General features: G+C 41.8%; 1 protein-coding gene across 1 annotated transcript; it reads left to right on the top strand.

The window, feature by feature from the left end:
* Window positions 1-2,364: 2,364 nt before the first annotated feature.
* Window positions 2,365-14,668, top strand: LSMEM1 (leucine rich single-pass membrane protein 1). The gene is made up of 4 exons (XM_036862898.1): window positions 2,365-3,224; window positions 7,634-7,762; window positions 10,197-10,325; window positions 14,080-14,668. Exons 2-4 carry the CDS (start codon window positions 7,639-7,641, stop codon window positions 14,208-14,210), a joined length of 384 nt encoding a protein of 127 aa, XP_036718793.1. The 5' UTR covers window positions 2,365-3,224; window positions 7,634-7,638; the 3' UTR covers window positions 14,211-14,668.
* The last annotated feature ends 233 nt before the right edge of the window (window positions 14,669-14,901 follow it).

Below are 14,901 nucleotides of genomic sequence, written 5' to 3'. Positions count from 1 at the left end.
TTATTAAAGTGATGTATATACATAGTATAATAGTATTTCAAGGCTTATAAGGAAGTTAGCTCCCTGTGCCATCCTTTCCCATTTCTCAGGAGGCATTTCATTCCAGCCTTTATAGTTTTTTTCCTAGCACCTTGGTTTCAGATTTCTAAGTAGTATGCTTACACAGCTATTTCTTTATTCGATAGGCGAAGATTTCTGCCTTTTTACTTTTCCCTTCTCCCATTTTTTTTTTGTTTTTTGATTTTTGTTTGGTTAAATCAGCATCGTTTGCATTATAGTGACCATATTTCTATTCATCTCTGAACTAGATGGTTTACTATGCTTACATTTCCATTCTCATAGGACATCTTGTCTTGGTTTTACACACACATCGCTAACTTTTCCAAAATAGTCCCAAGTAAATTTGTAAAATTCTTCTTTAATCTATCTTCCACATGGTCAAAGCCCAACAGAGTACTTGTTTCAGTCTAGACTAACTTCTCTCTCATCTTAGTATACAGCTGTTTCCTGAGACTTCGTCATCCAGGGATTTGTTTTCCTCTTGCCAGCTGGATTACACATCTGGACGCCCTGTCTTTGTTATTAGGTTACTTTCCGGTTAAAGTGGAACACTTCCTTCAGTAACTTCTGGAAATGAGTGTGTGGGAGGTCAGTTATTTTGGGACTTTAAATGTCTGACAGATACTTTGGCTTGGTATATAAAATTCTAGGTAGAAAACCAAATTCAGGATTTTGAAGGCATTGCTCTATTCTAATTAAAGTGTTGCTGCGATATCTGATGGGATTTTAATTTCTGATTTGTTTCTTTTGTTCTTTGAATCCGTCTCTACTGTTCTAAAAGTGGGTGGTACTGTGCTTTGGTGGACTCTGGCGATCTGGAAAATACTAAGTTCTTGACCTCCCCTCCCCCTTCACACACACACACACACACACATTTTCTTTGATCTGGAACTCCCATGAGATAGTAGAGCTGCTGGGTTGAGCCTCTGGCCTTATTTCTTTTTCTTGGGAGATTTCTGTAACATGGTTTTCCAGTCTTCTTATTGCATTATATTTTCGGCTAACGTGAAATTACCTGCCTGTATTTAGCTCCATACTTCACTTTTGCCTCCAGTTCCTGAGCCTGCCTGAATTCTGCAGGGTCTGTCACCTCACTCAGCAGTGATGGTCCTCCGGAGGTCTGCTAAGGCAGGTACCAACCACTCTCTCCTTCCCATGTTTGATACATTTGTTGAAATCTTGCTCAGTGTTGTTTCCTCCTATTTTTATACTTGTGGTTTTATAAGTTTTATTCTGCCTTTTTACTGGGATTTTACGAGGAAGAAGATATAAGCAAGTGTTAACTTGTATATTAAATTTATAGACGGGTGCCTTTTTTGTCAAATTGATGGGTAGTTGCTAGACAGGATAACTGGGGATTCAATGTGAAAGAATGCTTGAGTTTTCTTCAGAGCAGTAAAATGGTATATGAGAGACCAATTCATTCCTTGATTCTTGGTTAATCTTGCTGGCTTAAAGGAATTTAAAATGGTCCCTGCCTAGTAAGTTCTTTGAGGTTCAGTCATTAATTTTGAACCAATTGGTATCTTTGACTCAAGTCTTTGGTAGCATGTTTTAATTTCCTGGGAATGAGATATAATATTTGAAAGAAAAAGCAAGAAATACTTGAAAATATCCCCAGATTGAACAGTTCATGTGAGAATACCTATTTTCTTTTTGTGACTCAAAACTCTTCTGGATGTGGCCTTTCAGATACAGAGTAGATAAAATGAGGTAGGTTGTCTTGTTTTGTTCTTCACTGGTTCTCCAGAAGTCTAACGGCTCATAAGCCATAAAAAATCTCATCCCCCTCACTGGTGTAAAACAGGGTTGAATTCAGACTTCGGCAGGAGGAGTTGCTTAGTCTCCATTTTCCTCACCTTTGAGGCGGAGTGGAGGTGACTGATACTTCAAGGGTTAGGTTTACAGGAGAGAGAAAAACAGTCAGTGTTCAAAATAAGGCCATCCTATTATTTCTTCAAAGAATAGATGGTTTAAAACAGATGAGGTAGTTGGGAGATTAAAGCTGAATATGATAATTAAAATAATAGCTAACAAACATTCTCATTTTCCAAGAAATTTGGCATAGCTTTTCATGTACTATATGCTTCTGAGAAAAACAGTTACTAGTTACATTGTCTTTCTTCATGAACTGGTCCTCAGGTACAGATGAAGCTTTGAAAGATGACACTCCTTTCCCCCAAAGGAGAGTGAGGTCCATACTGAATACAGACGTAAAAGGAATTTTGTGGAGCAAACATTTTCTAATTGACGTGCAATATGTTTCAAGGATGAATTAATGTCTGTCTAGCGATGGCAATGGAGGGTAGGGTTATAAAGGGTTACGCATCCGTTTACCACTTAACCCTCAGTGTCCTGCCCGGATAGTCAGTCAGCGGGGTGGGCTTGTGGTATAGTCTACTCCTCACTGCTCCTTTTATGTACCCCAGAGGGCAGACGGTCCTTGGCGTGTGTGAGAGGGAACCACGTCAGAGGCTGACATTCCTGAGAAAGGAGGATGCATTAAAAACGCATAGAATAAAGCCTTTGAAAAGGAAAGAAAGTTGTTGATGAGATAAAGTGCTTCCACTGCCGGCAGTGGGGGCACTGGGTCTGTAGCCATGCAATCTCCCACGCAGAGTCCGCTTCTGTAGCTACTGCAAGCCCTAGGTGTCCTCTGATCTGCCCTCGTCCTGCTTAGACGGTCAGCCTTATTCTTTTCCTGTTGACTGGAGTCCTGTGCAAATTAGTTGTCAGAGTGGCAGCTCCAGCCTGCTGCCCGATATTTATACATGGGAGCACCTCCTGGCAGAAGTGCAGGAACTGTGTCGGTTTACACATCCGCCAAATAAGGACGTAAATCTCAGTCCAATAAGAACCTCGTCAGTTACCAATTAAATCAAGGCATGGTGGTTTTTTTTCTTTTTAAAGCATAGTCCCAGTACTATATTTACTAAAAACCTTAGGCACTATGAAAAAAGTCAGTATTTGGAATCTTACACTGCTTGGCTAAGTTAACACTAAATATAGACCAGCAGTTTCATGCTGGGGTTTATGGGCCTTATAGGAGCACCGTGTGCTGAAGGGAGGCAAAGAAAGAGCTACAGAATTTCTAGAAGGTCATTATAGTTGCTTCTGAATAACTTGTTTTTCCTGGTAACCTAGCAGTCAAAGCTCACATTTTTGTAAGTAATTTGCATGCTACTATTTGCATGCAAAGTAATTTGCATGCTATTACTCTACTGAGACTGAATTATGATTTTTTTTTTACTGTATAATGTATTTTTTATTATACTTAATTTCTAGTTCAACAATCATTCTATCAAACATCTAAAATGCATCCTTTGGTTTATGCATTTTACAATCCACTTAGAGGAAAAAAAAGTAAACATCTTTTTCAGTTGGCTCATCTGTAAAATTGGAGAGTTGGCTTGATAAGCACAAATAGAATTTCTAGCTATAAATACTGTATGTTTTACATTATTAAAGAAGCAAAGAGAATGGTATCATACAAAGTGTTTCATGTTTTCACTTTTCCAGAAGCCAGCAAACTTAGTATCTTGTAGCATATCTATAGCAAGAATAGTCCTGTGTATAGTCAGGCTTCCAAGAAAGGATCTTTTTAATATGTCCTCCCTTGTGTCAGAGTATAAGGAGCTTCTCTGGTCCAAGAAAATCAAGCTAGGAATTTTAGAGGTTTCACATATATTTTCAACTAAAAGAACGGGATTACTTTCTCTCATTTGCATTGCATTCAAAGATAAATATAAATATATGAATTATGGCTCTTGAGGCTGGGATGATTTTTGTTGCATGTGCTCTGTGCTTTTTTTTTATTTAATTTTTTAATTTATTTTATCTTTGGCTGCATTGGGTCTTCGTTGCTGTGCGCAGGCTTTTCTCTGGTTGTGGTGAGCGGGTGGTACTCTTCGTTGCAGTGTACAGGCTCCCATTGTGGTGGCTTCTCTTGTGGAGCACGGGCTCTAGGCACACGGGCTTCAGTAGTTGCGGCACACGGGCTCAGTAGTTGTGGCTCACGGCTCGCGGGCTCTAGAGCGCAGGCTCAGTAGTTATGGCGCACAGGTTTAGTTGCTCCGCGGCATGTAGGATCTTCCGGGACCAGGGCTCGAACCCTTGTCCCCTGCACTGGCAGGCGGATTCTTAACCACTACGCCACCAGGGAAGCCCTACTCTGTGCTTTTTTAACTTTTGATACAGATGATTTAGACGATTTTAAAAATTACTTCCTGGATGTGAAGAGGCACTGACTCTGAAATGGAATTATAGAACAAATTACCATGACTCGCTCAACAAAGCTTCCTATTAGCTTTGAATTAAATCCTATTATAACAATTCTGATTTTGTGGCAAGCAGTGCTGGTTTGAGTTATTTCTCTGGTTTGATACCACGCACCTATGGGAAAAAGTAAAGAGCAAAGCAAATTTTCATGGACGATGATATTGGTCAGAATATTTATTAACAGGTAGTCAAAGAATTCTTAAATGACAAAAAGAATCAGCTGTTAGCATTGATCTAAACTGGAGGAAAATAAAATTACTTACATGTTTCAGCTCAAGGTATTAGAAAGGGTTCCATGAAAAGGATGCTACTTCGGTCAATCTTACTTAATGAGCAAATTTGCACACCGCAGTCAAGAAGGAGGGTCAAGTTAGTGCAATGCAGAATTTAGTAACGCTCTGGCTGCTCCAGCGCTGCGGGTTGTTGCCAGATGCTCTCATGTGGAGATGCAAAGATAGCAACAACTGGGTGTCAAACAGCTATGGGTCCTGGCTTGAGGGCCATGTGATCTTGTATCCATTTACTCGCAGGGTCATTTGCAGGTTCTTGGCGTCCGTGAACCACACCCAACTCAGTTTTCTCTACTGACTCTTTATTTTTCATTTGCACCTTGCATTTAATTAAAAATGCATTGAAATAGCATCTATTTACGTTGTGACTTTACCCAAATGAAGAGATTTCCATTCAGAGCACTTCAGAGTTCACTCTAAGTTGTTACGTTAGTGCTTCTGGGTTTGATGTCGCCTTGAATCACCTTTTGAGTTAGCAGCAAGGTCAGTAATTTGGAGATTTTATTTGTTGTGCAGCTCTTAAGTCAGTTTTTGTAGCTATGATTTTCTAGCTAATCCTCTACTTTGTAAACACTGATTCAAGCCTCAGTATGAGATTTAAGCAATAGTAATTACATGCCTAGAGGGGAAGCTAAGGCTCAAGGATGTCAAGTCAGAGATCCAAAAATGAACCATGTGTCAGCTACCAAGCCTAAAATAGACGCTGTGTCTGGAACGATGATCCTATGATGGGACACAACCTTTATGCCTCATCAGATATTAGTGTTTGGGATAATATATAAAGAGATGATAAAATATAAAACATTTTTAAAAGAATAGTTTAGGAATCTGTGACCATGCATCAGTCAACACTTTTGGTTTTACCTGTAAAAGGATGAGATTTGATTGATCTCTAAGGCCCCTCTGCTCTATATGCTGTTACTTTTTTTTTTTTGTCACTTCAAGTCATTCCCTTAGGAACGATCCATGAAGTATATTTGGAATTCAGTAATATCAATATATAAAGTGCTTCAGTAGTATCTTACCTAAAATATTCACGGAGTTAGGTGTTCTTGTTAATTAAAATTTCAGCATAAATGAAACACCCTTTTAGATTTTTACTTAAAAAAAAATTTAACTAGTTCATAACTTTTCGAGCTCACTGTTTTTCTTAGCTAGGGTTCTGGGGAAACATTTTTTTTTTACAAGTACTAGTAGGTTTTTAGTTATTACTGAGAAATTGTTCGGTCTTAATATTTTAGAGTGCAGTTTAATCTGTTTAGTAGATGGATGATACTTTTTTTTTTTCACATCTTCTATAGGTGTTCATCTTTTCTTTTCTGAATTTGGTTTCTCCTAACTCTAATCATATTTGCCTTCATTTTGTAGCTGGGCATTAAAGGAAATTTTTTAAATGTTAAGAGGAAGTCAATAGTGTGTTGCCACATGTAGGCAGACGTGAAGTTTTCTGCATTGCTTTTACTAAAGTCCAGATAGATATGACACGAGGATTCTTAACCTCAGTTTTATGTTAGTGTACTTATTATTAACTGCCTCAAATTCTTTTGGAAATAGTGAGATTTAAATCATAAATCAAATATTTTAGGTGTTCCAACTTAACATAAATCACTGGCTTCTAAACTTGGCACTGGGCATTTGAAGAATAGTATTGGAGATTACCCTTTGGAGTGTTCAGTCAATTGGGGAAATCAAAGATGTAAGCAAATAAATGCGATAAAATAGAACAGATGTTCTGATAGAAGAATGTACAGTATCCAGCAAGGGCACAAGGGAAAGACAGGTTGATTCTTAATGGAGGTGAGGTTTGAGCTGTGTCTTGACAAAGGATTCGGGAAGGGTGTGGAGAAGAAAGGTAGCACAAGGGAAGGGGCAGTGAACTCTGAAGCATGAGGCCTGCTTCCAGCCCGGCAACTAGCTAATGTGTGATCTTGGGCATTTACCTTCTGAGCTTCAATTTTCTCATTTGTGGAAAGGATGGGGGCTAGATGAGAGCATGTCTAAAATCCTTTCCCGATCAAAAAATCCCACATCCATTATTAGACTCATTTTATGAAAAGAGATAACTGTGAAGGAGAAAGCTTTGATAGCAATTGGAATTTGTCTTCCTAGAACCTTCTTTTCACATAATTAAAAGGTCACAAGTTCTCTGTTGTGCTAGAGAGACATCTTAAAATAGAACTTTTTAATCCATTCAGATTTTTCAGTGTAGCTTGAACTTGTGCTATCATTAGAGAATATTATCTTCAATGTAAACCACAATTTTAGAATTACTTATTACGTAAGTGACCGCACTCTAAGGAAACACAGAAGGAAGAGACCTGAGAGGTCCTGAAGTTTAACCTCCAACAACTGCAGTATTCATCTCCATACTCAGTTTGCTAAGATTTTTGTCTTGAGGTCTCAGAGCCAGTCTGTAATGACTAAAGGATACCTTTAAGGTAGGGACTCCTATACCATATTGAGGGAGAATATAAAAAGTATAGTTTTGTATTAAAGCCTCATCAATTAGAATGGTTCACAGTAACATTTTCTTCTTCTCTCAGAATCTTTATGGCCACAGGCTGCCTAGCTTAATTTTATCTTTTTACGTGTTTATACATCGTCTTCTTGCACAAAGGATTTGAGAAGCCTCACCAGAATACGAACAGTGTAATAAAGAGAAACATTCAAAAATCAATTACGAAAAATTAAAAGAGGCCCAGGGAAAATATAGACAGAATTGAGAAATCTGAGCAGGAAGAAAGAGCAAGTGCAGATAAGCAGGGTATTAAAGCGTTAAAATTGGGACACACACTTGACTCTGAGCTTCCTGGCAAGCAAAGCAAAAGGAAGAGTTTCAATGCCGTCCCCAAAAGGAGCAGCTAAACTTTTCTAGCCCTTCATTTGGCAGTAGCATGTGTGGGTGGGTCTTCACGTGCCAGCCCAGCTTCCTGTGGGCTGTGATCCGTGTGAAGGCCGGCTCCCCAGCCCCGCCTCTCGTGTTTAACAGCAGTGTTTTCTTCCAGGGACAATGAATCCTTCCCAGGACACCGGCTCTGGCGGCATTCCTGAAGATAGAAAGCTTTATGTTGTGGATTCCATAAATGACTTAAACAAACTAAACCTCTGTCCTGCCGGATCGCAGCGTCTGTTCCGTATGTGTGCCTTGGGCTTGGCGGCCCGTCCGGGCTTCTAGGCCACCTAAAAATAGCGAATGCTGAGCTGGACCTGTGGTCGTGGGCTGGGGGCGGTGTGGGCATTAGGAAGCCTCTGCGTTACAGACGCTGTTTAGTATTAGGCAATTTTTGCTTTTGTTCTCTGAATACTTGCCAGGCTTGTGGGCTTTCTTGGCTCTTAAGCAAGATTTGAACTCTTGTCTTTAAAAGTTCTGAGAAGTTCCCTGTGGAGTTTATCTCCCTGGAAAGCGGTGGAGGCTGCGGAGATGAGGCTTACTCATCCCTCTTGGCTGCTTTTGTGCCTTCTAGTGACCACAGCCAGGTCACCGAGGGTGCCCACTTTCCTAGAGAGGTTTTACTTCATAGCGGATTGTTCCACACGTTTATCTAGTTTAAAAAAAAATCATTAAAATTTTGTTGGGCAAAAAAGTCAGCTTCATTTTTTTAGATTACAAATTGCCTCAATTAAAGCATTAGAAAGAGGAGGGGGAAAACAAAATAAAAAACTGCTGAATACTAAATACTACATGTGTATCTTGTCCCCTAAATATTATAAATGAGTTCTATAAGGTTATTCTGAGCCCCGTCTTTTCTAGCTTAAATGCTGACATTCCAACACAGGTGATAGATGCCCACTTGCTGTTTGTTTCACATACACTCGAAACTCTTACTGTCCCAATTTTATGTCCATTATTCCCCTTCTAAATCCTTTTTGTTTTTATTTTATTTATTTATTATTATTTTTCGGCTGCGTTGGGTCTTCGTTGCTGCGTGTGGGCTTTCTCTAGTTGCCGCGAGCAGGGGCTACTCTTCGTTGCGGTGCACGGGCTTCTCCTTGCGGTGGCTTCTCTTGTTGGGGAGCATGGGCTCTAGGCGCATGGGCTTCAGTAGTTGTGGCATGCAGGCTCAGTAGTTGTGGCTCGTGGGCTCTAGAGCGCAGGCTCAGTAGTTGTGGCGCACGGGCTTAGTTGCTTCGTGGCATGTGGGATCTTCCTGGACCAGGGCTCGAACCCACGTCCCCTGCATTGGCAGGCGGATTCTTAACCACTGCACCACCAAGGAAGCCCCCTAAATCCTTTTTGAATTCTTGTTTTTCTCTTCATTTTAATTTGTTCAGATTTTCACCTGTTTTTACTGCAGTCGGTCTCAATAAATGCAGGTGTTTGGGTGCCAGCTTATGCTGTGGCTATGATTAGGAAGGAAAAGCTCTGGAGGGTGTGACACAGGATGTCCCTATAAAGCATGGGACCTAAGCCCCCATCTCTCCATAATCAAGTAGCAGAGGGTGTGGGACTGATACAAAATAGGAGGGATTACAGAAGGCAATTCAAGGATCTCCATTACCGCAAGTTTCTGTATTTCTTTTTCAATTTAATTTGGGTGTTATTAGGCAAATAGGCCTTACAAAACAGTGACCAAATGCAGACAATTCATGGTTTGGGTGAACCAAGCTGTTTTATAAGCATGGTTGCATTTTCAGTTCAACTGTAAAACATTTAAGAGAACCTTGCTTCCAGAGCGTGTCCATCCTGGAAACAGCTTTTAGAAACCAAATTACATCAGGGTCATTTTGATGTTGTTGTTTAAATGGTTATAAGCATAACTGGTGGGCTTCCCTGGTGGCGCAGTGGTTGAGAATCTGCCTGCCAATGCAGAGAATACGGGTTCGAGCCCTGGTCTGGGAAGATCCCACATGCCGCGGAGCAACTGGGCCCGTGAGCCACAATTACTGAGCCTGCGCGTCTGGAGCCTGTGCTCCGCAACAAGAGAGGCCGCGACAGTGAGAGGCCCGCGCACCGCGATGAAGAGTGGCCCCCGCTTGCCACAACTAGAGAAAGCCCTCACACAGAAACAAAGACCCAACACAGCCATAAAAATAAATAAATAAATAAACCCAAAGTTAAAAAAAAAAAATTAAAAAAAAAAAAAATAAGCATAACTGGTTATTTTTATAGGAAATAAAGTTTTCTGGGAGATATCTCAGAGTGTTCAGCCTTTCACCCAGAGTAAGTGGCCCACAGCCAGCTGTGTTTTATTCTTGGCTCACTTTAGGAAAAGGACAATAGAGCCTCCATCACTCTGAACCCTTAACTTATTTATTCCCTGCCCACCACCCCCTCCACCAAGCAAAAGAAAAATCCAAGTCCGGCTACATCAGTGTTAACACGATCTTCAAAGAATTTTCCAAATAGGGGCTGAGGAGTTAGCTTGACCCGGCTTGTCCTTTGAATACTGTTATAGAAGGGGAAAAATTCTCAAAGAGCACCCGATCCAAAGACATTCCTCAAATATAAGTCTCTTTCCAGAGTGATCAGAGGGAAAATGGGCATATCCCTTACATCTCTCTCTCTCTCTCTCTCTTTTTTTTAATGCTGAGGAGTTTTTGTCTTTGTTGTTGTTTGTTTCACATTAGCTCTAGAGGAGAAAATCCCGGACATCGCCACTAACTCAGGAAATGGAAACCACAGTCTGTTTTTGGTGGGGCTGATCATCATGCTGATTGTCAGCCTGGCACTGGTTTCCTTCGTGATATTTCTGATAGGTAAGTACCGTGGACACACTTTTCATCACTGCTATGCACTTACTTTGTAGCTGGTTGTTTAGCTTTGCTGCGGTAACGAGGCAGTGCTTCCTGGCAGTCAGTGCTGCCACTGAAGGCTGAGGGGGCGTGAATGCCTAGGGTACCTGCTGCTCTGGGCCGGGTCGCTGGGGCACACGTAAGCCCTCAGTGCCAGCAGTTCGCAAACATGGACATTAAATGTTTTTATAATGCTTTAATTTCTCACCTGGAGTCCCTAGCTGCCAATGGTAGGCAGCTTATTCTAGCTAGCTCGGGGTTTTCTTCATCCGGCACATGAGCTCTCCATGAACTCAGGTCTATAATTTTCAGTCACAGTCAGGTTCACCCCCTCTTCCAGGTTCCCTCGCTTCCCTGAAATCCATTAGAAGCACTAATTGGGCTTGTGCCAGGGCCCAGAGGCAGTGCTGGGATGGGAGGAGACTTCTCCTGTCTGACACCGCCCAGGCTGGCGTCCTGCCTGCCCTTGGCCTGGGCCCTGCGTGTCCGCCCTTGAGCGGTGACCCAGGCTTTCCCACACAGTCTCTCAGCCAAGAGATCCCCTGAGGTCTCAGTGCCACTCTCCTCTCTGCCTCGGGTGGGGGAGGGGTGCTGTCCATCCTGGGGCATGTTGCCCTTTCAGGAAAGCCCACCAGCATCCTCTCTGAGCTGTCCCCTGCAGACCACCACCTGGAGTTACTTCAGTTCCCTCCCACCCCTCTTAGGAGTGGACGGAGCCTGAGCGAAGGAGTCATGCTTTATACCCTTTTGCCTGGATCCACCACACTGTCATTTCTTCTGCCCTGCAGGCCTTGTAGCCTTCAGAACTCCTAAATGAGAGGTGGATCCCATGTCTCTGAAATGCCTCTATTTCAAATTCATTCAGGATCAGTGGAGGTAGCAGTGGTGGTGATGGGAAGTGGGCAGAGGGCATGACTCTTACTTACAGCTTCCAACCCCTTTTCCTCCCCAAAACTTCGTCTCCCTTCCAGCTTAAAGGTCTTTTCCTGGTATGGGTTTCAGAGCTGGTGCGAAGGGGTGATGTTTAATTGCTTGTTTGTCACCCTGCTGATGCCCTTTTGCACTTAGAAGGTACAGTGTGAACTATCCTTACAATAATGGTGCCTTTGCGTGTGATTATTCTTTGGAGGAGGGTTGGCCCTGAACCTGCAGGAAAGAGCGCATGGATTACTCTTCTGAAATGTTATACCACATAAGTTGATGCTCCAAATATCATCCTGCCTCACCTGCCCAGGAAATGACTAAGTTAAACTATTGAGAAATTTTTGGTATGCCTACCGACTTGGGAGCAACCCAAAGGGACTGCTGTTTTTTGTGGGAAAGTAAGTAGTAAGATTTAGGGCAATAATAATTTAAAATGTTATGTATTGGGTGCCCACTCTGTCCCAGGTACTGTGCTAAGCATTTATGTCTGTTTGCTGACCACCTCATAACAACTCTATAGTGTAGGACCTATTGTTATTTTGGTTTTATCAATGCTGAAACTGAAGCTTAGAGAGATTAATTAATATGCCCAAGGCCAACAGACAATGGTGCCTAATCAGGGCTCAGAGACACCCCTGCCTGACATCAAAGACCATTCACTTTATCACCATATTATACCCCCTTGTATGAATAGGATTTATTTTATGTTTGCTTCTAGTGTTTTATATTGAGGGCAAAGTCATATCAAGAAACAGAAAGAAGGGACTTCCCTGGCGGTCCAGTGGTTAAGACTTTGCCTTCCAATGTAGGGCGTGAGGGTTTGATCCCTGGTTGGGGAGCTAAGATCCCACATGCCTTGCGGCCAAAAAACCAAAACATAAACAGAAGCAATATTGTAACAAATTCAATAAAGACTTTAAAAAAAATGGTCCACATCAAAAAAATCTTAGAAAAAAAAAAAAAAGAAAATGTGAATAAAGAAGAGTGTCTTTTTATTGGACAATTACTCTTTGCCAGACACATTAAATTCATTATCTTAAGTCCTTACTCTACCCTTCAAGGTAGTGTCTAATATTTCTGTTTTACCGATGAAAGACTAAGGCCCGGAGAGTTTAACTCTCCACATTTATCCAGCTAGTCAGAAGCAGAACTGGGGTTCATACCCTGAGCTCTCTGCCTCCAGACCTCCCTGGCCCTCCACTGCCTGTGTTGAAGTAATAATAAAGGCTTCCTGTGGCTTTCAGATAAACCTTATCCCAACCTAAGACCAGAGTTGGCACAGGCAGCTATAAATGAACTTGGCCTGTGCTCATCTTTAACAAGGAAACCTTTTTGCTCTCAGTGGGGTTCAGTGCAAATTTGTGTCATTTAACTGAAGTGTAAGAACTTATCTTCTTTATAACCCTGACATTTTTATGCAAGAGAAATAAGGCTATTTTATACTGATTACATTGAATAAACTGTTGGGCCTTGTGTTTTTGTCACAATCTCTGTCCTAAAGAGGAATAACGGACAGCAAGGATAGGTTACCGGGGATGCCTACCTGCCTCTGTAACAGTTCCCAGCGGCCAAGCAATGTAGATATGTGGGACGTGATTAAGTATTGCCTTAATTTAAAAAAGGTTTCTATGGTCAAATGAGTTTGAGAATTGCTGGGTTAGTAATACTTAAGGTATTTCATTTTACTTCTTGTGAATTTCCAAAAAGGCAGGTCAGGCATGATTTTTCTCTAACGTTTTTGCATATAGAAACCTTTTTCTCTTTTGGAATTTAACTTGGAACCAGTGTATTGTGGAACAGACTTAGTCCAACATGGCTGCTACTTCCTTCTGTGTTTGACTAACGTAGAAGGTTCCCAAGAGGGGAAGTATGTCACATGCTATGGATTTATTTGTGTCACACTTTTCTCCAGAAGCAAGTGGTATCTCTGCCTGGCTCTGCATCGAAGCTCAATTAAAACCTTTCTGTCATGTCTTGGACCATAATTCATCCAACATAATTTTTCAGATATGGGGGAAAGGCAGCTTCTGGGCAACAGTTTGTCCCAAGCCTGGAAGGTGAGGCTCTAACACTTTCCCACATTAGTTTTTGGCTAAACCCAGTAGCATGTTACCACCATCATTAGTTCCTGAAAGATGTCTTGGAAAAAACTTGCCTGCAATGGAAATGATAAGGAGCTCACATATTAAATACTGATTTTGTGCTGCTTTTCTTGGAAATTTTAACTCATAAGCAGACCTCAAGAGTGTTCCATTCCCTGACTTACTCAATAACCAGGGGTTCTATTTATTTTGGAAATATGGACTCTGTGCTCTCAGGGTGGTCTGAGGGGAATTATTATACATTCATTATGGGCTGGTAATTTAGAACCAGGAGAGCTATGTATATCAAAGTAGTCTGGAACCCAAAATATCCCACCTCCCACATGTGGAGTGAAAAACCTTTTCTGAGAATGGGTCTCAAAATGAGACAACATAACAGTCACTTCTGTGGGGATAATCAGACGCTGGTGGTTTCCTTTGGTTGCTCACAGCAAAGTCTTTCTTAGCGAAAAGCTGTGTGGAGTCTGCCAAAGGTAGTCAAGTCTTTCACCAAGAAGTCGTAAAAATAATTCACTTGATAGGTAACTTCAGTCTTCATCAATTTCTCTTCTGGGCTTCTGGGCTGCGTGGGATATTGGAGCAGGGGATTTGCCAAGAGGGCCTCTCAGCCGAGCACCCCAACGGGGCTCTGATGAGTCCCGATGGAACACACTGGAAACCAGTGTTAACACTGTCTGTTTTTCATTTTAAAGTTCAAACTGGCAACAAGATGGAAGATGTGTCAAGAAGACTAGCAGCTGAGGGAAAGGACATAGATGATCTTAAGAAAATCAACAGCATCATTGTAAAGCGACTCAACCAACTGGACTCTGAACAGAGCTAAAGGAATGAGCTTCCAAGAGCAACTGCTAACACCTGAGCGTCTCGCTGTCCTGGGAGGGTACAGGGTTAAGAACCGACCAAGGGCATATCTGCAGGCAACAAAAGGCCAACTTTCCACTACAGGGATGGGAGCAGCTCCAAGGCAAGGGGGGCTGAGGACAGCCACCAGAAGGGGGCTGATTTTGTGGTAGGGTCCTTCAGCTTTCATGGGGTTAATGGTGGCTGGCATGGAAGAGAACCAACAGGAAACAAGAACGGGAATTTGGCTCTGTGTGTACAGCTTCTTTTACGAAAGGAACTTTGGCACCAGAATAAGTTCACTGTGGCCAGTAAATTTCATGACACCTCATGTAACTTTATGAACTCCCTGGAAAGCCTAAGGAATTCATTGAATTATTTGTGTTCAAGGGAATCAGGTGATAACTCTTTTCAATAAAATAGATTCTGCTCAGGTGATTACACTTTGACTCATTTCTCCAGGGACAGGGTGTGGGCGGCCTCCAAGCTAGTTGCCTACTGGTACTTGCTAATGGTAGCTATGTGCCTATGGTAGGGTGTGGTCAAAAGAGAGAGCCCTATTTATTCAACTAATGTTTTTTGAGCTGCTGCTTTGTACAAACCACCATACTCTAGAGAAGCTTACATTCAAGTGAGGAACAAAGGAGATATATAGTTATATATAGACATATAAG

This window comes from Balaenoptera musculus, chromosome 9, assembly GCF_009873245.2.
Source record: "Balaenoptera musculus isolate JJ_BM4_2016_0621 chromosome 9, mBalMus1.pri.v3, whole genome shotgun sequence".
Lineage (NCBI taxonomy): Eukaryota > Metazoa > Chordata > Mammalia > Artiodactyla > Balaenopteridae > Balaenoptera > Balaenoptera musculus.
This window is presented reverse-complemented; position numbering and strand designations above follow the sequence as displayed.